Source organism: Nerophis ophidion, linkage group LG02 (genome assembly GCF_033978795.1).
Source record: "Nerophis ophidion isolate RoL-2023_Sa linkage group LG02, RoL_Noph_v1.0, whole genome shotgun sequence".
Classification (NCBI taxonomy): Eukaryota; Metazoa; Chordata; class Actinopteri; order Syngnathiformes; family Syngnathidae; genus Nerophis; species Nerophis ophidion.
In genome coordinates this window covers 59,680,094-59,707,002 of record NC_084612.1, presented here as the reverse complement: position 1 = coordinate 59,707,002, position 26,909 = coordinate 59,680,094, and the positions used below count along the sequence as shown (strand labels likewise).

General features: G+C 39.8%; 2 protein-coding genes across 10 annotated transcripts in view; both read right to left on the bottom strand.

The window, feature by feature from the left end:
• The window catches only part of pdrg1 (p53 and DNA-damage regulated 1), a 45,596-nt gene extending 32,074 nt beyond the window's left edge, over positions 1-13,522 (bottom strand). For all 9 annotated transcript variants that reach the window (XR_009804313.1, XR_009804320.1, XR_009804319.1 and 6 more), the window contains exons 1-5: positions 13,263-13,522; positions 10,142-10,214; positions 9,993-10,067; positions 9,843-9,923; positions 1,383-1,461 (exon numbers count right to left, since the gene is read on the bottom strand). Coding sequence is in view for 6 of the 9 variants with exons in the window: in XM_061887616.1 (XP_061743600.1) it covers positions 1,383-1,461; positions 9,843-9,923; positions 9,993-10,067; positions 10,142-10,214; positions 13,263-13,346 (392 nt within the window). In the remaining 3 variants the exon portion in view is untranslated. The remainder of the gene's footprint in view (positions 1-1,382; positions 1,462-9,842; positions 9,924-9,992; positions 10,068-10,141; positions 10,215-13,262) is intronic.
• A 1,317-nt stretch (positions 13,523-14,839) lies between these two features.
• LOC133543111 (protein FAM217B-like) lies at positions 14,840-25,457 on the bottom strand. Its single transcript, XM_061887561.1, has 3 exons — positions 25,313-25,457; positions 25,013-25,082; positions 14,840-18,286 (listed from the first exon to the last, which is right to left on the bottom strand). The coding sequence occupies exons 1-3, from the start codon at positions 25,341-25,343 to the stop codon at positions 17,191-17,193; spliced, it is 1,197 nt and encodes a 398-aa protein (XP_061743545.1). The 5' UTR covers positions 25,344-25,457; the 3' UTR covers positions 14,840-17,190.
• Positions 25,458-26,909: the final 1,452 nt, after the last annotated feature.

The window sequence follows — 26,909 nt, the reverse complement described above, 5'->3', positions numbered from 1 at the left end:
TTCTTCTTCTCCTCCTCTTTGGCCTTGCCGTTTAACCATCAAACAAATGCCATGGGAACATTGGCCCCTGGAGTTACAAATTCCGATGGGTAACAGATTTCGGTACAACACCTGTACAGAATCTAAGTCTCAGGAGAAGCAGCTTACTGTCAAAGAAAACGTTAACCTCCTCTGATATTCTAAAAGAACGTCGCTTATGCTGCGTTCCCTTTGTACTGGGATGTCGGATCATTGGGAAGTTCAAACTGGAAAAACGTTGGATTTCCTACAGGTAAAGTTGGAGAGTCCTCACCACCCCGTAGTTGGCTTCTAAAGAAGGCTGTTGTGAGTGTAAACAATAATAGTAATATCCGCTGGTAGCACTTCTGACTAGTTGGTCGCACTAAATCAGTCATATAAGTTGTAATGCTGGAAGAATATACTGTATATGGTAATGTAAAGGTGAATAAAGTTTGAATTATTCCAACTCATGACATTTTAAGCCTATTTGTGATGTAGTTTGGATTATTTTGATTTAAATTGAATTCAAAATTTGACAAAAGTTGTGGTTTTCAAAAACAGTAAGCCATGATCACTAAAATTATAACAAAAAATGCATGACATATTTAAAAAAATGAAGAATAGAAATCCATTAAAAATTATATAATTTTGTATGATTTAGTTTTTGACTAAAATGTTGTCCGGGTTTTTGTATACTGTCTTGCTTAGTTTGTGTGAAACAAATATAATATACATAACAAATATATATATATTTGTTATATAAATATAAATATAGCTTGGCATATGAGTCTGTAGAATGCAGTATCCGAACAAAGAATTCCACGCATCTGGGACTCAGTTGCTGTACTTTTAAATTTGTTGAGTACAACTTTAAAATAATCCAACATGCGGCCAAAGAAAGTTGTGTGTGCCAGCACTTTGATCAAGAGGGTGAGAAACATTATGGAGTTCAAGAGATAACTTGTAGTAAATTGCCTTTTCTCTACCTCTCCACTCATCGTCGTCTTTGCTAACAAGAGTCTTCAATAAATCATAAAAGTGGTGTTAAATATTCATTAATACATTTCATTCATCATTTATATGTATTTCACATTTTATGCATGTAAATCTAATATTATCCTGTATAAAATATATTTGGGTGTCTGGAACACATTGATTGAATTTACGTGATTTCTTATGGGAAAAATCGCTTTGGATTATGTACGATTCGTTTTTTTCATTTAACAGTTTGTAAGGTATTATCCCAAAAACCGAGGTACCTGTGTACTTGTTTTCCCTGCTCTATGTACACGAATACTTGATTACAGAAAGTACTTAAGAAAACAGTCATCATCAGGATGTGAATGAAAAATAGCAAGTCAGTTTGAGGATGTCATGGTCACCTCTTTAAAAGACTGTTAATGGCTTTCATTTCATCAGTGGACAGAGCTGAAAGCTTGTAGCCTCTCAGCTCAGGTTTCCCTACAAAAACAGAAAAGACAACAGTCACTTGACAGCAGACGAGGACTTGACACATCTTCTCAGATTTGTTTGTTCTAGGACAGTGAAATATTAGTTTCAACAGTGCACTTGATCTATTCACTAATCTAGTGGTTCTCAACCTTTTTTCAGTGATGTACCCCCTGTGAACATTTCTTTCATTCAAGTACACCCTAATCAGAGCAAAGCATTTTTGGTTGAAAAAAAAGAGATACAGAAGTAAAATACAGCACTCTGTCATCAGTTTCTGATTTATTAAATTGTATAACAGTGGTCTTTCTTAAACTATTTGGAAAAAAAGAATATAACTAAAAACTTGTGGAAAAATAAACAAGTGATTCAACTATAAATAAAGATTTCTACACATAGAAGTAATCATCAACTTAAAGTTCCCTCTTTGGGGATTGTAATAGAGATCCTTCTGGATTCATGAACTTAATTCTAAACATTTATTCACAAAAAAATAAATCTTTAACATCAATATTTATGGAACATGTCCACAAAAAAATCTAGTTGTCAACACTGAATATGTCAAAACGTGGACTTTATTTTTCCTAAAGGCAAAGGAAAGTTGGAGCGGGCAAGGCGTGAAGGTAAAGACATATTTTATTTTAACACAATAACTACAAAAAAAAAGAAGCAAACAAAAGGCGCGCACAATGGCGGAGAACAAACTTGACTGATGAAAACAAAAGACTGGCACAAAAGCAATTAACTATGAACACGAAACAAAAACACGTACTGTGGCATGGCATTAAGCATGAACTATGATAAACAGGAATCTCATGGGTAGCAGAGGTAGTAGAGATGGAGTGAAGAGAGGTAGCATGGCGTGACGTGAGTAAAGGTAAAGTCGCCAGGCTGACTTCCTGGCAAATTTCGGTTTAAATAATACAGGTGATTGAAAAGGTGCGTGTGTCAAAACAAAATCAGGTGCGTGACATGACAGGTGAAATTAATTGGTTGGCATTGTAACAAAGCAATCAAGGAAGCAAAAACAGGAACTGTGTGTCCAAAAAACAAACAGCACATGGCCAAATAAAAACATGATCAACAGACATGACAGAATATTGCATTGTAGTATTTTTTTCCCACCGTTTATGAACTTACATTCATATTTTGTTGAAGTATTTTTCAATAAATATATTTATAAAAGGATTTTTGAATTGTGGCTATTTTTAGAATATTAAAAAAAAAAAATCTCACGTACCCCCATTTGAGAACCACTGTACTAATCCACGCAAACAAGCTAACTCCTCTTTGAAAGTGATATATTTCAATGCGGTGACATAAGATTTTGGATAGGGTTTCTTTTATATTGTTCATGACGTGACCAACTAGTGATTTGTATCCATTAGACGTATCCATTGTAACGTCAACATGCTTAGGAACTACAGTACCTTTGCTCCTGTCAGAGGAAAATTTCCCCACCTATTGATAGGGTGAACTATACATCAGATCTTGTCTTATGTGCAGTAAATTATGTTTAGGGACATAACATGAATGCACCCTGTGTTTCTATCCTTGCAATTACATACACATTGCATCTCATTTAGTTTCCGGAGGAAGAAATACCAACCTGGAAAAAGAGCGAAGAAGGGGGTGAGTGTCTTTCGCACACGTTACGTTAACTTTCAGTTTCAATCTTCGCAAAGGTATAGCAACCAAGCGGACATAAGCAGATGATGACTGTGTCCATTTTAGACACTGTTTTGACCTTTAGTGGCTTGATTCATTCTCTCGCAGTGTTGCTACAGTCATGGACAAAAATATTGGTAGCCCTGCATTTCTGTCTGATAATGCACCACTTCTCAAATAAAATTGTTGAAATAACAAGCTGAGATAGGCTCCAGCAACCCCCACTACCCCACTATCTTGGTTCTCAAATCTTCTGAGAGATATTTGCTCTTCTTTCTTTTCTCTATGCTCAGGGTGGTACACACAACACAAACGTTGAGTCAACTTTTCTCCATTTTAACTGGCTGCAAGTATGATTTTTATATTGCCAGCACTTGTTACTTGCTACAGGTGAGTTTAATTACAAATTAAAGGAGCTTACTTGCTTATGCTTATGGCTGTCCATCGATTACGATGATGACGTTGCTCCAGTAATAGGTTACTGAGGGGGGTTTCGTATATGAGGCTGTGCAGGCCAATGCGTGACCCGTGTGCTTTGGCACAAATATCTGCGTTCAAAGAACTCCGGCTAATTAGTGATTCCCAGAGCCCAAAAAAAGTCTGCGAGCTATAGAGCGTTTTCTATTCGGACTCCAGTACTCTGGAATGCCCTCCCAGTAACAGTTAGAGATGCTACCTCAGTAGAAGCATTTAAGTCCCATCTTAAAGCTAATTTGTAGTTTCTTTTGTTTTCTCCTCTGGCCCTCTCTCCCTTGTGGAGGGTGGGGTGGCCCGACTCTGGCTGTCCAGAGTCGCGACCCAGGGTGGACCGCTCGCCTGTGCATCGGTTGGGGGGACATCTCTGCGCTGCTGACCCGTCTTCGCTTGGGATGTTCTCCTGCTGGCCCCACTATGGACTGGACTCTCACTATTATGTTAGATCCACTATGGACTGGACTTTCACAATATTATGTTAGACTCACTCGACGTCCATTGCTTTCGGTCTCCCCTAAAGGGGAGGGATTTCCCACATATGCGGTCCTCTCCAAGGTTACTCACATCAACGTCCCCACTGGGGTGAGTTTTTCCTTGCCCTTATGTAGGCTGTGTACCGCGGATGTCGTTGTGGCTTGTGCAGCCCTCTGAGACACTTGTGATATAGGGCTACATAAATAAGCATTTATTAATTAATTGATTGAATATCAGACTATCCTTTTTGTTCTTTTTTTTTTTTTTTTGTTCCAATGCACACAAAATAAATTAACATGTGAATACAAAAGCATTTGTAACTTCAACAATTTTCCGGGAGAAGTGGTGCTGTCACGTGGGGGTTGCATCTTACAGCGTGGGTTGTTCTCCCAGGATGCAGACGGAACTCCGGACAAAGCGTGCAGGTAGGAATATGATTTATTGTCCATAAATCATACACTGTACAAACTGGCAGGAACCAAACAAAAGGAAAGCGTGCCGAACACACGGGAAGCTAAGGTAACAACTTAGCACCGGAATCATGAACTAGGAAACAGAAATAACCAAACGTAACAGTTGCATACAGCAAACAACAAAGCCAGACAGTGTGTGGCGAGCAACCTGAATAATCAGCTCTCTGATTAGTGCCCGGCAGCAGGTGAGCGTACCCGGACGCTAATCCGAGGCAACTCAAACCAATCAAAACACATGGTAAGCAAAACAAACCCAGGGGTGCACAAAACAGGAACTGAGGGAGTCCAAAACTAACAGAACAAAACCTATTCAAAACATGATCTGGGTCACGGATCTTGACAGGTGCATTATCTGACATTATGTGTGCTGCCATATCTATTGTCGTACTTACTTCTGATTTGTAGAATGAATTGTTAAACATCAATTCTAGTCATTATAGGGGACGGTGTGGCGTGGTTGGGAGAGTGGCCGTGCCAGCAACCTGAGGTTTCCTGGTTCGATCCCCACCTTCTACCAACCTCATCACAGCCGTTGTGTCCTTGAGCAAGACACTTCACCCTTGCTCCTGATGGGTCGTGGTTATGGCCTTGCACGGCAGCTCCCGCCATAAGTGTGTGAAAGTGTGTGTGAATGGGTGAATGTGGAAGTAGTGTCAAAGCGCTTTGAGTATCTTGAAGATAGACGTGCAGTCAGGGGAGGCAGGTGAGGCGAGGCCTCACGTGCCATCATGGAAAGAAAAAAAATGTAAAAAGAAAAAAAAATAATTTAATTGTTATATGTATCCAGTGATTATACTATAAAGTTATTTTCCATTTAACTTCACCAGTTTTAGATTATTTTTATTCAAAACCGCTGAATTTTCACATTTGCCGTTCAAATACTGAGAAGAGACTTGCGGTGAGTCACAGCCAGTTGAGCCTCCCCATGGATTGCGCAATGACTCGGCTAACTGCTGGCTGTGCAGTGAGACCGTCTTGCTATAGGAATTATATTATACATTTCCATAGTTTAGTTAGCTGAGGTATATAATGTACAGTGTATTTTGTCAACAACTGTATGTGTGTAACTTGAAGAACTTTTGATATTACTTTTTATGAATTACCTGAACTAAACCAACATTGTTTGTAAGGATTCCTTTCTGTTTTTTTCTTTTGTTTTGAATGGCCATTCCTATTAATGTTTGTCCACTAGTTGTTGCACTGTACATGTTTAAATAACACCAGTATCATTTAAAGAATTTAATTGTGTCTGTCCTACTCTCTCCGAGTCGTAATCTACACTTCTGATTAGCCCAAATATTGAGAATGTCTACTATACTAGCTAAAGTACCTGCTACATTAAGTTAAAGTACCAATGATTGTTACACACATTAGGTGTGGTGACATTTTTCCTCTGCATTTGACCCATCCCCTTGTTTACCCCCTGGGAGGTGAGGGGAGCAGTGAGCAGCAGCGGCAGGGAATCATTTTTGGTGATTTAACCCCCAATTCCAACCCTTGATGCTGAGTGCCAAGCAAGGAAGAATGCTGGTGTGAGCTTTTAAACATAACCCGTTAACTGCTGCCAATCAAATGGTGAATAAGATACTCTATAGGGTTCTCATATGTTTATAAATCTGACTGTGATGAAGTCAGTGCCTCACCAGCCATGAACCTCACCGCACGTCACTGTATACAAGTATAACCCATCCATTTGCTACCGCTTATTCCCTTTTGGGGTCGCGGGGGGCGCTGGCGCCTATCTCAGCTACAATCGGGCAGAAGGCGGGGTACACCCTGCACAAGTCGCCACCTCATCGCCAGTATAACCCATTTACCATTTATTTACCACATTTTAAACAAAATGATCTGGGTGGACTCTCTGGGGGAGGGGGCGCAATGCTACTACAAATTGCGTTTCCATTACCACTAGAAATGCGCAAAACCTAAATATCGCAATAAGAAACTGGTAATAGAAACACCCATATTTCAAAAAACCTCTCAAATATCGCTAAAACTTTTTGCGCTCTCATGAGGTGTTGTTTGAGGCGTTTCGATATTGAAATGTTCCGCAAAAGCATGATGGAAACACTTTTTTCGCATTTACAGCTGGTCACATATAAACACCAACGCAGGACAATTGAGGCAGACGGGTTGTCATGTCTCGCTTCCGATCGGTCGGCCGGGGAGAGCCGCAGGCTTAGAGAGACCTACATGCTGGAACAATGTCAAGAGATGCCGTAAGGACGTTGCCTCTGAGCGATCACCTGCTGCCTTTGTCATTTAATGACATCCCCGCAACAGCGTGTTTGGAGGAAGAAGAATACTGAGGTGCATCCCAAGAACACCACACCTACTGTGAAGCATGGGGGTGGAAACATCATGCTTTGGGGCTGTTTTTCTGCTAAGGGGACAGGACGATTGATCCGTGTTAAGGAAAGAATGAATGGGGCCATGTATCGTGAGATTTTGAGCCAAAACCTCCTTCCATTAGTGAGAGCTTTAAATGCTTGACCAAATACTTATTTTCCAACATAATTTACAAATAAATTCTTTAAAATTTCTACAATGTGAATTCCTGGATTTTTTTTTCACATTCTGTCTCTCACAGTTGAAGTGTAGCTATGATGAAAATTACAGACCTCTGTCATCATTTTAAGTGGGAGAACTTGCACAATCGGTGGCTGACTAAATACTTTTTGCCCCACTGTATGTATAATATATATATATATATATTATATATATATATATATATATATATATATATATATATATATATAAATGCGCTGAACTTACACAATCGGTGGCTGACTAAATGCTTTTTTTGCCCCACTGTATGTTTGTGGACTCTCCCTGCTTCCTGTTTGTATTTGTTTATTTGAACAAATCAATGTGCAGTTACATTAAGAAGATGGCTGCACCAGATTTAGCACCATGCTTATTTCCATCTGTAGTCCTTTTATGGTGCATTTAACATCCACAATTAAAATTACACAGGATTAAAAATACACTACAATATTAAAATACAAGTACAATACATAGAAGCTTTTTGAGTTACAAATCAGTGGGCAGTCAAGTTACAGTATTTTAGAAGCTTCATTTAAAGTGCAGCAGTTTTTATCAAAGTCCACATAACAAAGAAATACATTACAAAAGACAATGTTTGGTAAGCTGAATTAAAAAAATATAATAGCAAATCAAAATGTGAAAAAGTACAAATATATGCAAGTGGTTAAACGTCAACAAACAATTGTTCAGTGATTTTAGTGGTAAAAGAATTAATGTGTCTGCTATAAAAACCTGCTAAGTTGCAGTACTTCTCAAATAGTGCCTTTATTCATATAGTCAATAGTATTTGGGGGCCATGACAGAATGCTGTCCTCTTGGAGGGGCTTGTAAAACAGGGGAATGAATAAAATAAATATGCTCTGGTTATCAATTGTATTTCAATTACAGAGGTGTGAAAAAATTATGTTCTTTTGAGGAGGGTGCATGAGAGACATTAGGTACTTCTAGTATTATGGTCTTTATTCAATATAAAATAAATCTGGTCGTCAACAGTATTTATGTTGGGGCGGGGGAGCGAGGGGGATTTTAAATGTAGTCCTCTTGGAGTGGCGTGAGAGGCAGAGGGATCTTTCAGTAATAGTGTTCTCATTCGTTGATAAATAAATGTGATCTGTTTGTGAATAGTACCTTATTTTCCAGACAATAAAGGCGCACTTAAAATCCTTTTTTTATCTCGAAACTCGACAGTGCGCCCAACCCGGTGCGCCTAATGTAAGGAATAAATCTGGTTTTGCTTATCGACCGCGAAGCAATTTCATTTGGTACATGGTGTAATGAGGTGTGACCAGTAGATGGCAGTCAAACATAAGAGATACGCGTAGGCTGCAATATGGTGGCAGTATGACTCTAGTAAACAACACCAACATTTTATATCCATCCATCGATTTTCTACCGCTTGTCCCTTTTGGAGTCGCGGGGGGTGCCTGAGCCTATCTCAGCTGCATTCGGGCGGAAGGCGGGGTACACCCTGGACAAGTCGTTACCTCATCACAGGGCCAACACAGATAGACAGACAACATTCACACTCACACACTAGGGCCAATTTAGTGTTGCCAATCAACCTATCCCCAGGTGCATGTTGGGGTGGGAGGAAGCCGGAGTCACGGAGAGAACATGCAAACTCCACACAGAAAGATCCCGAGCCTGGGAATGAACTCATATGTTCCATTAAAAATATAGAACATTACACACAGCGCTCAAAAATCTATCAACAAGTTTTAGTAAGACTTTGGTCAGCTGTGAAGTCGCCCCGCTTGATGGATTGTACTTTGCTTCAACATAGGTGTATTATTATTGTGAGTGTGTGAGGTAAGACATATTATCTGGTGTTTTGTTTCACAGTATTATGCAAAAGCAACTTTTCTTACCATCCGGTACCTGCTGATCTATATTTAGGATCTGCATAAATCCTGAAAAATTACGTGTGCCTGCCTTTGTGCTGACACCGTAGTCGATAAGCTTCTTCTTTTTCTCTATCTTCTTGTTCATCCTCCACTGTTGCCATTTCTAATATAAAGTAGTGTAAAGTTCTTACTTATATCTGTCGGTAGACTCGCCATAAAAGCGCTAAAACATACCAGTGTAGTGAGTTTACATTATTCACCCAAGGAACTTTAGTTATTGGAGAGTTCCGGTCGGACGTTTTTTCACGAAACACATTTCTGATGTTGTTGTTTCCGGATGAGGAGATGCTGCTCCGTTATTGATTGAAGTAAAGTCTGAATGTCATTAAAACAGTTAACTCCATCTTTTGACACGTCTTCCACACCCGTCCTTGCACGCTACACCGCTACAACAAAGATGACGGGGAGAAGACGCTGTCGAAGGTGAGCCACGTAAATAATACGACCCACAAAACGGCACATCCTGAAGCGACTGTCAGAAAGCGGCTTGAAGATGATCTGTAAAACATAATCTATGCAACATTTTGACCAAAGAACCACCATTACATGATATGTAGACCACAAGAAAGTATTTTACATGTAGAAAAAATAAATATTAGTATGACTACTTTAATGTGCCCTATTATCCGGTGCACCTTTTAAATGAAAAAAGTTCAAAAATAATTCATCGGCAGTGCGCTTTATAATCCGGTGCGCCCTATGGTCCGGAAAATACGGTATTTCATTTTGGAGAGTTATCATAATGTATTTATGGGTAAATATTTACCTCCACATTACAGCTAGAGAAAACGTAATAAAAAAAAGTAACTGTGAGCGCTGACTTACTGGACATCTTGTTGTTTAATGTTCTTACCTTGCATCTCATTGAGCTGGTTGACTTTAGCTTTTAATGTGGTGTGAAGCATATTGAGTTCCTTGTTCAGCTCTTCTTGGTCTGCAGATGAGAAACCAAAAGCTCTCCACCTCGTATGAACACAAAGACAATTTACAGTTCACACTTTACCTTTCTGGATGACTTCTCTTGCTTTGGACTTGGGGAATTTGATGAACATGTTTCCAAAACAAACCTTCACTTTCTCTGCAAGGTTTGGAAATTGAGCATTAAGTGTGTGACATCTTTTATGTCCAGTTGAAAAACACAGGACCACTAACCTGAACATGTTTCATCTTTCAAAGCATTGAGTGCTTCTCTGTTCTTGTTTCTCTTCATGTCCAGGTCAACCATCTTAAACAAAAAAGCACATAACACAACAGGTCACATAAATATGGCTACAACAATTAATCAATTCATTAGAAAAACGTTTCGACTTCTGTTGCTTTAATCATAGGTATGACGCTGGGGTCGGTCAACATATGTTGATATTGTATTATTGGTCCAGCCCTAGTTAATACTCGAACAAAAAGCAGCTGTCTCGAGTACAAGTCAGTAGGGCTGGGCGATATATTGAGTTTGTAAGATAAATCGATATATTTTTAAACAAGATATGAATTAGGAAAATATCGTAATATCGATATAATTTTTTTCACATTAAAATGACCAAACACAGCTTATTTGTTGTGTTCCTTGTTCTCCCCCACTCCCTATCATGGGCTACTAAACCCCTCCACTTCCTCCTTCCAAGACGTGCTTGCACTATAAGAAAATCCATGATTGGTTGGTTGTTTACTATGATGAGTCACGATTGGTTTAAATTAGGGCAAAATATTAGAGACAGGCCAATCAGAGGCAAGATAGGGCGGGTCATGGAACCACGAAGGGAAATCCCGACAGACATCCAAAGTGATGACGAGCATACTTGCCAACCCTCCCGGATTTTCCGGGAGACTCCCGAAATTCAGCGCCTCTCCCGAAAACATCCCGGGACAAATTTTTTTTCCCGAAAATCTCCCGAAATTCAAGCTGGAGTTGGAGGCCACGCCCCCCAACATTGAGTCAGACCTGACTCAATGTTGTGACCCTCTTAAACAGGACAATACTCCCATCTACTGTACATAGAACAGAATGTAAATATATTCTACATTTGTTCTGAAGCCCACAGTAAAGAGATGTAACTTCATCATGTCGCCTGGTTAATGACTCCAACCCAATATATTACACCGTCGACGGGCAAAATGAAGAAATACGCTTGCAAGTTCCAGAACGATTGGAAAAAAGAATTTCAGTTTATCCAGGAGAGTTCGAAGGAGAAGGGGTATGTTGCCTGTAAACTTTGTAGAACAGATTTCTCCATTGAACGCGGCGGCCGAACGGATTTTCAGCCATGAACGGTCAGTGAAGCACAAAGCGTCCGCAGCGCAGCATCGTTCACATCCCAGTATTATGGCCCACCTCGCAAAATGAAGACCCGATGGTGTATCTTATGCTGAAACAAATATTGCTATGCTGATAGCTGGAAGCAACATCCCGTTCTCATTTGCAGATGTCTTCAACAAATCCGTAAAGGATACGTTCCCGGATTCGAAGATTGCTTGCCAATACACAAATGGCAGAACAAAGGTTACTCAAATAGTGAAAGGTAAGTGTTGTTGTTTTTTTACTAACCAGCAAGCACAGTACAGTTAGTAGAACAACTGTGTTTTTATTACTGTGTATTTGATAGGTGCCGTCGGAAATTCAACTATTTCTTTTATTTATATATATAATAAAATAAATATATACAGCTAGAATTCACTGAAAGTCAAGTATTTTATACATATATATATATTTATATGCATATATATATATATATATATATATATATATATTAAATACTCGAGTTGGTGAACTATACGCCACCCCTCTTAACCACGCCCCCCACCCCAACCACGCCCCCGCCCCCTGAATTTCGAGTTTAAATAAAATATATCGAAATACAATTTTTCGTCCATATGCCCGGCCCTACAAGTAAGTAGTGATTTCAAATTAAATTCATTACAAATTACAATTTCATTGTATCTTCTTCCCGTAGGTATGTCCACAATTATAGCGTGAGAAAGCTACTTGTAGGTGTATTCAAGGAAGCAGCCAAATTTGACGGAACAGGGGCCCACACCGATATCCTTCCAGGACGCCCAGACTTTCTAGCAACGGCCCTGAATCAGCACCTCCAAGTGTATGTGTGGCGTATATTTTTTTGTGGATGTGTGTGTGTGTGTGTGTGTGTGTGTGTGTGTGTGTGTGTGTGTGTGTGTGTGTGAGCCCGTAGTGTGTCTCTGTTCCGCAGCCTTGAGGTATTGTGCAGTCCCTAGTCCAAAGTCAACTATAACAGGTGTGTGTCCATGAGAGACAAGAAGGGAATTTGTTTTGTCTTCGCTGCAGTGTCCTTCGGGAGAGTCTCGAAGCCAAGGAAACAATCCAAGTTAGAATGATTTGTATGCAAGTGAAAATAAAATTTGCTTTTCACTCTAAATTGTCTATGACTGGTCCTCAAACCTGCGGGGTAGACAGTTCGATGTAATCCACAGTTCTTCCCGCATTCTCCAATCATTTGTGGCAGCTTTGGGGTACTTTGAAGACTGCCAATCCAATAGGACTACAATTTGTCGACAAACCAGAGCAACGCTTACTCCAAACAGCAGATGTCCTGTTGTCATAATTCTGAATAGGTGGATATCTTCACGTCCTCAACAGAAAAGAGTCGCGAGGCACGCGGCCCTCCTTCTTCTCCCAAGAATCTGTCGTGTGTCCAGTAACAACTGCTTCGTCACCACAGCAGGCTCCCCCAAACCCAAGATCTTGTCTATTTTGTTGAGTCCAGTTAAATAGTTCCAATGTTTGGATTTGGAGAGCAGTGCAAAAAGAGGCAACAATAAAGTTAAGACAAGACAAAACAAAGAAGCAAGCAGTGAGTGCCAGAGAGAAAGGTGCCCTAAACACCTAGTGAGGTGTTTAGGGCACGTACAACCGGTAGAAGACCACGGGATCCCCCGGGAAGAGCTGGATGAAGTGGCTGGGGAGAGGAAAGTCTGGGCTTCCATGCTTAGGCTGCTGCCCCTGCGGAATAAGATGGATAGTTCGATGGCCCTGAATACAATTATAACTACTGTAAATTAGACATAATGAATATTGGTTTTAGAGACAACTGCGCCGTAGCATCCTAATTATATACAAGTGTCGCTGAACAAAGTGGACTTTAATGAAATTACCGTCAAAAAGGAAAAATAAGATGTCTAAAACACGTTGAAATCTGATATATAAATGACAATGCATTATTTTTTACTTTACATCGTGTTCTAGCATGAAATAATGTTAAGACTCATATGAACTATAAAAGTATAATTATATTATTTCCACCTGTTGTTTAGTTGTAAGGACATCTTCAGCTGTCTCTTCCACCTCTGATAAATACTTCACTACTCGCTGAGACTCCGCGTCCATCTGGGATCCGGTGTGTACTTCTTCTTTTGCTTCTTGTTCACTGTTTACTTCCTCGTCTACTAAGCCTTTGTTTTTATAAATGTTTAGTCTTTTATATTGCTTTTTTTATTTGTTTTTCACCGCATTGCCCGTACCGGAAATATACAGTCGAGTGAGCGCATGCGCGGCAACTCTTAGCTGACGTCACTTCCCGTTGTCTTATTTTGCGCCATCTGTTTACGTCAATTATGTTTGTGCACAATCATATTTAAATTTTTAAAATTTCATATTATTTTCAATAACAATATAATATTGAAATTGATATACAAAAACAAACGTTATATATCTAGGAAGACATTTTAAAACGGTCGCTGTCTGTCACCATGGTGACAATCGACTGTCATTACAGGAGCTGGCAGCTATTATATTCAATACATATTTAGATGTATTTCTTTGTTTATAATTGTTTTGATGAATTCTATACTGCATATTTGATTATTTTTAAATAGTTAATAAAACAATTAATATATGATTTATTAATAAAATATAACTTTTGGCCCAATAAATATATATATATATATATATATATATATATATATATATATATATATATATATATATATATATATATATATGTATATATATATCCATTTTCTACCACTTGTCCCTTTTATGTTTTACAATATTAAAAAAGGAGATCTTATTCATCCCCTAATGTGAATCAACTTGATTATTTATTCATAAGAACTTTATTTATTGCTATTCATTTATTTATTTGTTTACTTACTAATTTGTCAATCCATTCATCCATTTTCTACCACTTGTCTCTTTCGGGGTCTTATTTTGGTTACAGAATGAGTAGTACCAAATGTATTAGTAATTGCTATGATACTAAAAGGGGTACTGTAATGAGAAACTAACAATGTGACATATCATAATGTAATTGTATGCATGTTTGCAATATTCTACTCCCACCACGTGTATGGACGCACTGAAAAATATGAATAATTACACCAAAGTATCTCTAAACAAAATTGATAAGAGTGCAGACTTTTAATGCAAAGTGCTTTTAAAAGTGTAAGAATAATTAGGTGTAGGTTATCACACAACTCTTATGCTTAAAGGCTGTTGCTAAAGTTATCATCAATTGTGCTGAAGTTGCACTTTTCTATCTGTGCAAAGGGACAACTTGTAAATCCAAGATTGCGAGTCGTCTCTTATCAATGTTTGTGTCCAGAACATCGAGTACCGTGACGCAGACAAAGCAGAGACAGGGCGATATCACGAGTGTCAGCACATTTGCATTTCTGAATAAATATATTTTGTGTCTAACTGGGTCTGCTAAAATTACCCTTCCTCCAGAAGCAGCCTCAGTGATGTAACCGGGGACCTCCAAAATAAATACAGGAGCATGTGGGCTGTACCATAGAGCAGTGGTTCTCTGTGAACATTTTTTTATTCAAGTACCCCCTAATCAGAGCAAAGCCTTTTCGGTTGAAAATAATTGATAAAGAGGTTAAATAAAGCACAATGTCATCAGTTTCTGATTTATTAAATTGTATAACAGTGCAAAATATTGTTCATTTGTAGTGGTCTTTCTTGAACTATTTGGAAAAACAGATATAAAAATGACTAAAAAACTGGTTGAAAAATAAACAAGTGATTCAATTATAAATAAAGATTTCTACACATAGAAGTAATCATCAACTTAAAGTGCCCTCTTTGGGGATTGTAATAGAGATCCATTTGGATTTATGAACTTAATTGTAAACATATCTCCACAAAAAAAATTAATCTTTAACATCAATATTTATGGAACATGTCCAGAAAAAAATCTAGCTGTCAACACTGAATATTGCATTGTTGTGTTTTTTCACAGTTTTTGAACTTAAAATTCATATTGTGTTGAAGTATTATTCAATAAATATATTTATAAAGTATTTTTGAATTGTTGCTATTTTTAGAATATTTTTTAAAAAATCTCACGTACCCCTTGGCATACCTTCAAGTACCTGCAGGGGTACACGTACCCCCATTTGAGAACCACTACCTTACAGCGTAGGTTGGTTGGTTTTGTAACCAAGAGTACAGCCCAAAACGTTTCCCCTCATTAAGCTAAATTTAACTCTGTCTCCGCATGATTCCTTTCTTCTTGTCTGTTTAATAGATGTCATCAGTGTTTGAACCTGACAGAACACACAGAGTCCCCCTGTTTGTACAAAGCTAAGATGCATTTCTTAATGTGTGCTAAGTGTCCATCACTAAAGCATTTTGCCACACTTGTGCACTCAAACGAATGTGTAAGTACACGACTGCACGATCGAGACACACCTTGAGTCGAGTAGTTACACCAGGGGTGTCAAACTCATTTTATATGGGGGAGGGGGGTAGGTGGGGGCACATGGAGAAAAATCTACTCCCAAGTGGGCCTGGACTTGTAAAATCACGGCACGATAACTTAAAAATAAAGACAACTTCGGATTGTTTTCTTTGTTTGAAAATAGAACGAGCAAAAATGTAGAAATCCTAATATTGTTGGGTTTTTTTTTTTTACACTTACATGTAGCGGTTAATATTTTCCATCCATCCATCCATTTTCTACAGCATGTCCCTTTTGGGGTCACGGGGGGTTGCGGGAGCCTATCTCAGCTGCATTAGGGCAGAAGGCGGCGTACACCCTGGACAAGTCGCCACCTCATCACAGGGCCAACACAGATAGACAACATTCACACACTAGGGCCAATTTAGTGCTGCCAATCAACCTATCCCCAGGTGCATGTCTTTGCGGTGGGATGAAGCCGGAGGACGCGGACGAAACCCACGCAGTCACGGGGAAAACATGCAAACTCAGGGGATTAATCCCAAGCCCGGACCTGAACTCAGGACTACTTAGGACCTTTGTATTGTGGGGCACATGCACTAACCCCTGTTCCACCGTGCTGCCCATCAGTCAACTCATTGGTGTTAATTTTTAATCTATCAAGATAAAAAATGATATCAAAATCCAATTGCAGGAAGATTATTTATGTAGCTTGATCATTTTCCTCGACTGATGTACTAATATCATGTGGTCTATTTTGTACATATGTAGCATCATCTACAAATTGCTATTGCGACACTCAGTGGACACATTTAGAACAGCAGTTTCTTTCACTCAAAAATTTCTGGTTGTCAAACAAGGACATGGACTTGTTATGCTTCTTCGTCGCAGAGGGAATTTAGGACGAGCCAGACGTGAGTGCGAGTACATTTTGATTCATTTAAACACTATAATTCAAAGACAGGAAAACAAAGGGCGCACACAATGGCGGAGAACAAATACTTGACTACAAAAACAAATGACAAGAACATAGGCTATAACTATAAACATGAAAAAAACACTTGCACTGTGGCATAAACAACAAAAACTTACGTGGCGTGGACAAAATGAAGAGCATGGTCTTTGGCATGAAAGGAGTTGGGAAATGTGGGTAAAGTGAAGTTGCCAGGCCGACTACCTGGTAACTCTGGCTTAAATAATAACTGCGATCATTATTAACAGGTGTGAGGGCTGAGGACAGGGGCGTGACTTGAGAGCAAGGTGAAAATCTATGAGTTGGCATGGAGACCAAAACAAACCAGGAACTGCAAAAACATAACTGAGTGTCCAAAAAACAAAATATAACATGACCAAACATGACAAAAACAAAACATGATTCATAGGTGTGACACTGGTTCATTCTTATACTTAGCAAACTCATCCCGCGGGCCGGATAAAACCTGTACGCGAGCCTGATCCGGCCCTCAGGCCGTACGTTTGACACCTCTAAGTTACACAATAAACTTGTGTCATCTAAGTACACACCTTTGATCCTCCTGGTCGTATTCAAGTCAAGAAACTGAGTTCTACATAGTCATTTTCCCGGAAAGTGTTCGATCTTTTACTCAGGTACGGCTGCTTCTCTGCACTCTTCCTGCGCTCGGAGACACTTCTTCCCCTCGTCAAGTCTGATGTGTTGCTCGTAAGAGCTGCCGGGTGCTCTCTCCCTCTCCTCGTGGCACTCTTGCACCTAACGGGTTTGCTGTCCGCAGCTTGGACGGGATGGCGGATGTTCCCCAGAGCTTGCATCCTCCTCATGTGGCCGTTGGTGGTCACAGAGCCGTTTAATCTGGCAGGCGGTGGCGTTTCTCCTGCGCGCGCGCGACTCTCGCTGCAACTTCTTTTGGGGAGAGACGGGGCGCCTCGGTGCTGAGAGCGGCAGCACAAAAGGGCGCAGGAAGCGTAGTGGAGCTGGCACTGCGTGCAGGCACAGCCGGAGAGCGCGGCGGAAGGAGGTGCCGGCGAGGAGAGGAAGGTAAGAGGGAAGGCACGCTGACATTGAAGGATACGCTTTGGAGAGCTGAGGCGTGATGTCGCATTCTTAGCCGACCCATGGCAGCTCCGCGCCGCGGACGGAGCCGTGGGGCCCCCGCGCTCCTCCAGGACGGTCTGAAAACGTCGCCGCTCCAATTCTAGCAGCCTCTCCAAGAACCTCTCCAGCGGGCCGACGGGCTTACGCCGCAGGGCTCCGCGCTTCTCCGCGCTGTAGAACGCGGACAGCTGGCCGAGGCTCCACGAGTTAAACGGCGGAGGAAGCACATCGGGGAAGCCGTACCCCTTAGGACCGCGTGGGGCACCTCGAGGGGAACGGTCTTCTGTCGGGATGACCTCCGGTCGCAGCTCAAGTTGCGGAGGAAGTCCACCTGAAGGCAACACAGAAGATCTCTCAGTGTCAGACAAGTCTGAGTCTGAGTCGACGACTGCACTGACTCTTTGGGTGTTTGTGGCGCGCTCTTCCCCGACATCAGGATGGGAAACATGGACTTTGTCTCTGCTCCTCCTGCTGCTGCTGCTCCGCTGCTGCTTGCGTTGTTGGGAAACCCGCAAAACGGCAGCCTCCGTGTTGTCCCCCAAAATCACGTGTTTGGACTTTGCCTGAGTGCTGCAAGAAAAAGTGCATTCAGGCCACGTCAACATTTTCACCCCTCCAGAAATATCAATAAAAAAAGTCAACCAAAAGTTAATTTTGTCTTAGTAGACGCCTGAAAGATACATACTGTAAGCATGCATGTCTCCGCTCGGGATGGTCTCCTGCTGGCCCCACTATGGACTGGACTCTCACTATTATGTTAGATCCACTACGGACTGGACTTTCACATTATTATCCTATACCAGACCTGGGCATTCTGCGGCCCGCGGGCCACATCAGGCCATTTGTGCGTCCATGTCCAGCCGCGTGAGGCCAATCATAAATTACAAAATACATTTTAAAAAGTATCTATGTCGAGTGTGCAATACTACGGTGCTGCTTTTGTTTTGAAAAGCGTTATTTGTATTACTTCCGTGTGCACATATGCGAGTGCGTGATTGTGAGTGAATGTGAACAGCGGCAATCACAAATTACAAAATACATTAAAAAAAAAATTTATGTTGCGCGTGCAATACAACTGTGCTGCTTTTATTTAGAAAAGTGTTATTTATGGACATATGTCCATGTATAACCTGTGAGTGAAGGTGCACAGCGACAAGTGATGCCCGAGATGTCAGCTCACGCTAAAAAAAGAACAGTTGATGATGACTTTGTAGTTGTGTCATCGGATTTGCGGCCTCATGTTTTGGACACTCGGGTGAAGAGATGAGCGGAGCTTTATACCGATCACCACCTGGTGATGAGTTGGCTGCGATGGTGAGGGAGGATGCCGGACAGACCTGGCAGGCCCAAGCGCATTGTGAGGGTCTGCTGGGAACGTCTGGCAGAGTCTCCTGTCAGAGAGTTTCAATTCCCACCTCCGGAAGAACTTTGAACATGTCACGAGGGAGGTGCGGGACATTGAGTCCGAGTGGACCATGTTCGAGGCGGCTGATTGGAGCTGTGGCCGCAAGGTTTTTGGTGCCTGTCGTGGTGGTAATCCGAGAACCCGTTGATGGACACCAGCAGTGAGGGATGCCGTCAAGCTGAAGAAGGAGTGCTATCGGGTTCTTTTGGCTCATAGGACTCCGGAGGCAGTGGACGGGTACCGACGGGCCAAGCGGTGTGTGTCCCCTCGTCTATTTTCCTCAATTGAAGTACTAACATCATGTGTTTTATTCTGTAGCTACTTAGCATCATCAACAACAAAACTTGTGAATTTGGACTTATGTTATTAATGACAAAAAATTTAGTAGGGTAATACAGAATATTTTAGCATATGTCTGTGCTGCCATAAAATGTGTCCCCAATTTCTTTTTTTTTTAAACACATATTTTATCAATGACAAAAAAAGTGATTAGAGGAGACATAATATTTCAGCATATTTCTGTCCTGCCATTAAGTGTGTCCCCCGCCCTCTATTTTCCTCAACTGATGTACTAACACCATGTGTTTTATTCTGTAGCTACTTAGCATCATCAACAACAAAATTTGTGACTTTGGACTTGTGTTCATAATGACAAAAAAAAGTTAGTAGGTGATACATAATAGTTTAGCATATTTCTGTGCTGCCATGAAATGTGTCCCCAACTTAAATTATATACTTTTTTTTTAAAACGCGTATTTTATGCCAGAAAAAGTGTCCCACTTACGTTTATTTTCCTCAAGATATGTACTAACATTGTGTGGATTATATGTACAGGCTTGACATTGTACAAAACGTGTGAATTTGGGGCTTCACGGTGGCAGAGGGGTTAGTGCGTCTGCCTCACAATACGAAGTTCCTGCAGTCCTGGGTTCAAATCCAGGCTCGGGATCTTTCTGTGTGGAGTGTGCATGTTCTCCCCGTGAATGCGTGGGTTCCCTCCGGGTACTCCGGCTTCCTCCCACTTCCAAAGACATGCACCTGGGGATAGGTTGATTGGCAACACTAAATTGGCCGTAGTGTGTGAATGTGAGTGTGAATGTTGTCTGTCTATCTGTGTTGGCCCTGCGATGAGGTGGCGACTTGTCCAGGGTGTACCCCGCCTTCCGCCCGATTGTAGCTGAGATAGGCGCCAGCGCCCCCCGCGACCCCGAAAGGGAATAATCGGTAGTAAATGGATGGATGGATGGGTGTGAATTTGGACTAAATTTACCAATGACAAAAAAAGTTAGTAGGGGATACATAATATTTCAGCATATTTTTGTGCTGCCATAAAATGTGTCTCCAACCCCTGGCCCGTATTTTCCTCAACTGATGTACTAACTCCATCCATCCATCCATTTTCTACCGTTTATTCCCTTTTGGGGTGGCGGGGGGCGCTGGCGCCTATCTCAGCTACAATCGTCTCCATGTGTTTTATTCTGTAGATACTTAGCATCATCAACAACAAAACTTGTGAATTTGGACTGGTCTTATTAATGACAAAAAAAGTTAGTAGGGGAATACAGAATATATTAGCATATTTCTGTGCTTCCATGAAATGTGTCCCCAATTTATTTTTTATTTTTTTTAAACGCATTTTATGCCGGGAAATTTGTCCCACTTACGTTTATTTTCCTCAAGCTATTTACAGTACTTACATCATGTGGATTATATGTACAGACTCGACAATGTAGAAAATTTGTGAATTTGGACTCATTTTTTCAATGACAAAAAAAGTGATTAGAGGAGACATAATATTTCAGCATATTTCTGTCCTGCCATTAAGTGTGTCCCCTGCCCTCTATTTTCTTCTACTGATGTACTAACATCATGTGTTTTATTCTGTAGCTACTTAGCATCATCTACAACAAAACCTGTGAATTCGGACTTGTGTTATCAATGACAAAAAATGTTAGTAAATGATACATAATATTTTATCATACTTCTGTGCTGCCATAAAATGTGTCCCAACTTAATTTTTTTTAAACACGTATTTTATGCCAGAAAATGTGTCACATTTACGTTTATTTTCCTCAAACTATGTACTAACATTGTGTGGATTATATGTACAGACTTGACAATGTACAACATTTGTGAATTGGGACTCATTTTATCATTGACAAAAAAGTTAGTAGGTGATACATAATATTTTAGCATATTTCTGTGCTGCCATAAAATGTGTCCCCAACTTAAATTATACTTTTTTTTTTAAACACGTATTTTATGCCAGAAAATGTGTCCCACTTACATTTATTTTCCTCAAGCTATGTACTAACATTGTGTGGATTATATTTACAGGTTTGACATTGTACAAAACGTGTGAATTTGGACAAAATTTATCAATGACAAAAAAGTTAGTAGATGATACATAAAGTTAAGACTATTACATGATATATGCTATCAGAAAGTAGCATTAATTGTAAAAAACATAACCACTAACAATTCACAGTTTTAATGTATATGCCTAATTGCCTACAAGTTTAGCTATAAATATAACAAAATGCCAAATGTAAACATTTTTCTTTTCCCCAAAATAGGATATGCATTTATGAAAATTATTAAACATGTTTAGTATTGTTTACTCATATTTGAAAATTGGAAATAATAATAATGTGATGACACTGACATATTGCATGAAACAAGTGTGAAAATATTTACCTTTAAGATTGTTACACCACTGACAATATTGTTTCAAGAGACTACATAAGAACTTAATATTACAAAATAGTATTATATGCAAATTTATTTCAAAATACATTGTTAACTGGAATCAATAATGTGACTCTTTGAATTTCTGTAAATTAGAAATATATTTTCACGTGGCTTTTTATTTTTAGAAATAGCCATTTATATTTCGCAAAGCAATAATTGGTTAATATTTAAAACAAACATGCGTATTTTGCAAGCAAATATTTTTTAGCTTACCTCATTATGAACTACCCTGTCTGCAACTGAAGTGGGTTGTTTGGGTGGATCTTTCCTCTTGATGTCTACGGCAGTTGTCGATGTAAACAAAGGATGAAGTTCATAAGGTTTGCTCACTTTCGGTTGACATCCAAAAGTACCAGCTAGTGAAAAGTTTGTTTTCCTTGCTTCAAGTTGTTTCATATGTTTTTGGCGTTTCGCATGTACTTCCAAAGCCTTGAAACCTTGTGATCCATAGTCAATATTATCATGACACCGCGTGCACCAAAATTTTCCTGGACGATCGAATTTCCGAATAAAATCGCCGAACAAAGTCGTAACTTCCTTCTTCCCAACAGTATCAGTGATTTCATAAAAGATCTCCTGATTGGTCACAAGGAACATATCGACCAATCAACTACGGCGTAACAGAAGCTACGTCTCGATTACAAAAGACACATTTTTTTCCCACCCGAGATTAGAAAAGAGGGAATTTTGACTTTCGACGGGAAAATCACATGCCTAGATGCAGAATTGTCCAGACCGTGAATTGATTACATGAATACCATGAATTGATTAACGTGGACCCCGACTTATACAAGTTGAAAAACTTATTCGGGTGTTACCATTTAGTGGTCAATTGTACGGAATATGTACTGTACTGTGCAATCTACTAATAAAAGTCTCAATCAAAAAAAAAAAAGCCGTGGTGAATGAATTTTGGCGAACTTATACATTTTATATTTTCATAGCTCGAGCCTAGAAACCCTGTTTATGATTCATTTGTTACACAATCTTCACCCGGTTTTGGAAAAGCTTGTGTTTTCAGGATAAAATTTTGCATATAAACGACAGAAATATATTGGTCAAATATCTACTCAGTGGCCTAGTGGTTAGAGCAGTGGTTCTTAACCTTGTTGGAGGTACCGAACCCCACCAGTTTCATGTGCATTTACCCAACCCTTCTTTAGTGAGAAATAAAATGTTTTTTTCTCAAATTCAAGACAAAGTTATGTTTTTTTTACTGGTGCACAAAATGAACCATGCATGAACATCATCTTGTTCAAAGAACAAAACCAACACAGTGCATGAACACACAACAAATTACACACCTGCGAATCAGACAGAAAATTAGAGGGGACATTGTTTGGGGGTATCCATAACACGGCGATAGGGAGAAGTTTTTATTTACACAATGAGTCGGGTGTGTCTTAACTCCGCAGCGGAGGCTCCGTCGCACCCCTAGGGTTCGATCGAACCCAGGTTAAGAATCACTGGGTTAGAGCGTCCGCCCTGAGATCGGTAGGTTGGGAGTTCCAACCTCGCCTGAGTCATACCAAAGACTATAAAAAAAATGGGACCCATTGCCTCACTGCTTGGCACCCAGCAACAAGGGTTGGTATTGGGGGTTAAAGGCCTACTGAAATGAGATTTTCTTATTTAAACAGGGATAGCAGGTCCATTCTATGTGTCACTTGATCATTTCGCGATATTGCCATATTTTTGCTGAAAGGATTTAGTAGAGAACATCCACGACAAAGTTCGCAACTGGAGAAAAGCCCTGCTTCTACCGGAAGTCGCAGATGATGACGTCATACGTGGGGGGGCTCCTCACATATTCAAATTGTTTTTAATGGGAGCCTCCAGCAACAAGAGCTATTCGGAACAAGAAAACGACAATTTCCCAATTAATTTGAGCGAGGATGAAAGATTCGTGTTTGAGAATATTGATAGCCACGGATTAGGAAAAAAAAAAAAAAAAACGCGATTGCAATCGCGTTGCATTGAGACGGATTCATGTTTTTAGAGACATTTACTAGGATAATTCTGGGAAATCTCTTATTCTATTGAGTTGCTAGTGTTTTAGTGAGTTTAACAGTACCTGATAGTCGGAAGTGTACGTCCACGGCCGGGTAAATGATGCGCAGTGTCTCAGGGAAGTCGAAGGCAGCTGTACGAGAGGCGCAAGCTCAGCTGATCTCCGGTAAGTGGTGACTTTTTAACCACAATTTTCCCACCGAAACCTGCTGGTTTACAAGTGGTCGGGATCCATGTCCGCTGTGATCCATAGTAAAGTTTCAACTCCGTGAATTTTAAAAAAGGAATCACTGTGTGTTTGTGTGGCTAAAGGCTAAAGCTTACCAACTCCATTACTTTGACTCCTCTAATTTTAATTGAACAAATTGAAAAAAATTCAGCTACACAGATCTCCAAAATACTGTGTAATTATACGGTTGAAGCAGACATTTAGCTGTGTGTGTGCGTAGCGCTCATACTTCCTAAAAACCCGTGACGTCTTGCGTACACGTCATCATTACACAACGTTTTCAAGACGAAACTCCCGGGAAATTTAAAATTGCAATTTAGTAAACTAAAAAGGCCGTATTGGAATGTGTTGCAATGTTAATATTTCATCATTATATAAACTATCAGACTGCGTGGTGGGTAGTAGTGGGTTTCAGTAGGCCTTTAAATCACTATAAATGACTCCCGGGTGCGGCACCGCTGCTGCCCACTGCTCCCCTCACTTCCCAGGGGGTGATCAAGGGGGATGGGTCAAATGCAGAGGACAAATTTCACCACACCTAGCCTGTGTATGACAATCATTGGTACTTTAATTAACTATCTGTGGACCGAATCACGTGACTCTCTCAGCCAATCAGAGAAGTTTGACTTGTGTTGCTAGGCCTCATTTGCTAACTGTCCAGGGTGTACCCCGCCTTTCGCCCGATTGTAGCTGAGATAGGCGCCAGCGCCCCCCGCGACCCCGAAAGGGAATAAGCGGTAGAAAATGGATGGATGGATGGAATACATTCTTTAACAAACTTAATGTTAGCGAGCAAGTAATAATTGCTGCTATTTTTTTTTTTAATATTTCCAATCATCAATAGTCGATTGAAATGTCGTGTTTTTTATTCAATATTATTGTACTCCTCCTCTCAACGTACCTCATCTTTATGGCGTGGGTGTTGTTGATCCGACAATGTTGTGTGTGCTTCCATTGTGTGCACATTGTTGCTGCAAAACAACACCACGACACAAACAAGCTGGTTATTACTCTGGCGAGGCATTTTAATGAAAAGCATTCCTATACACATAGTATACTCGCACTAAACAGATTTGAACGTTACGTTGAAAAACAACGACGGCCACCTTATCGCCGGTGAAAAGATCAAAGGCGCTAGAACCGATTCCTCATCTCCACCATCACAATCGTTATTCAGTCGGGAGTACAACCGTCATCATACCTGAACACTGGTGTACTTTAAAGTATTCCATTTGTTCAACACATCTCCCGTAGTAACGTCTCAGCAGCGCTGATGTAGTGTACACGCACGGTGGACTGGGCAGGGCGACTCAAGTATCGATCATGTTGATACCATAGGTAGTATCTGGCTGATACCAGCGTAATGAGATTGGCATTTTTTTCCATTTTTGTTTTGTGTTGTTCTAATATAGAATATTTTTGTGTTTTTTTTTACATAAATGGTAAACCCGTGTAAATATCTATGGTTTGGACACACCTTCTCATTCAATGTTTTTTCTTTATTTTCATGACTATTTACATTGTAGATTGTCACATCAAAACTATGAATGAACACATGTGGAGTTATGTACTTAACAAAAAAAGGTGAAACAATTGAAGACATGTTTTATATTCTGGTTTCTTCAAAATAGCCACCTTTTGCTATGATTACTGTTTTTACACACTCTTGGCATTCTCTCGATGAGCTCCTCAGGTGTCATAGTTTTGATGCCCTCAGGGACAATATACAATGTAAATAGTCATGAAAATAAAGAAAACGCATTTAAATGAGGTGTGTCCAAACTTTTGGCCTGTACTCTATATACATTATATACATATGTATATATATGTATATGTACATATATATATGCATATATACACATATATACATGTATGTATATATATACTATAGATGAATGTAAATATACAGTATATATACATATATATTTACACATGTATATATACTATACATATATACAGAATATATATATATATATATACTATACATATATATATACATACATATATCTATATACATGTATAGATACACACACATATATATATATATATGTATATATATATATATATATATATATATATATATATATATATATATATACCCACACACACACACACAGTGGCGCAGTGGAAGAGTGGCAGTGCGCAACCCGAGGGTCCCTGGTTCAAGCCCCACCTAGTACCAACCTCGCCACGTCCGTTGTGTCCTGAGCAAGACACTTCACCCTTGCTCCTGATGGGTGCTGGTTAGTGCCTTGCATGGCAGCTCCCTCCATCAGAAGTGTGAATGTGTGTGTGAATGGGTAAATGTGGAAGTAGTGTCAAAGCGCTTTGAGTACCTTGAAGGTAGAAAAGCGCTATACAAGAACAGCCCATTTATAGATATATATATATGTATATATATATATATATATATATATATTTTTTTTTTTTTTATTTATTTATATATACACATATATACATACAGTGGGGCAAAAAAGCATTTAGTCAGCCATCGATTGTGCAAGTTCTCCCACTTAAAATGATGACAGAGGTCTGTAATTTTCACCATAGGTACACTTCAACTGTGAGAGACAGAATGTGGGAAAAAAATCCAGGAATTCACACTGTAGGAATTTTAAATAATTTATTTGTAAATTTTGGTGGAAAATAAGTATTTGGTCAACCATTTAAAGCTCTCACTAATGGAAGGAGGTTTTGGCTCAAAATCTCAGGATACATGGCCCCATTCATTATTTCCTTAACATGGATGAGTCGTCCTGTCCCCTTAGCAGAAAAACAGCCCCAAAGCATTATTTTTC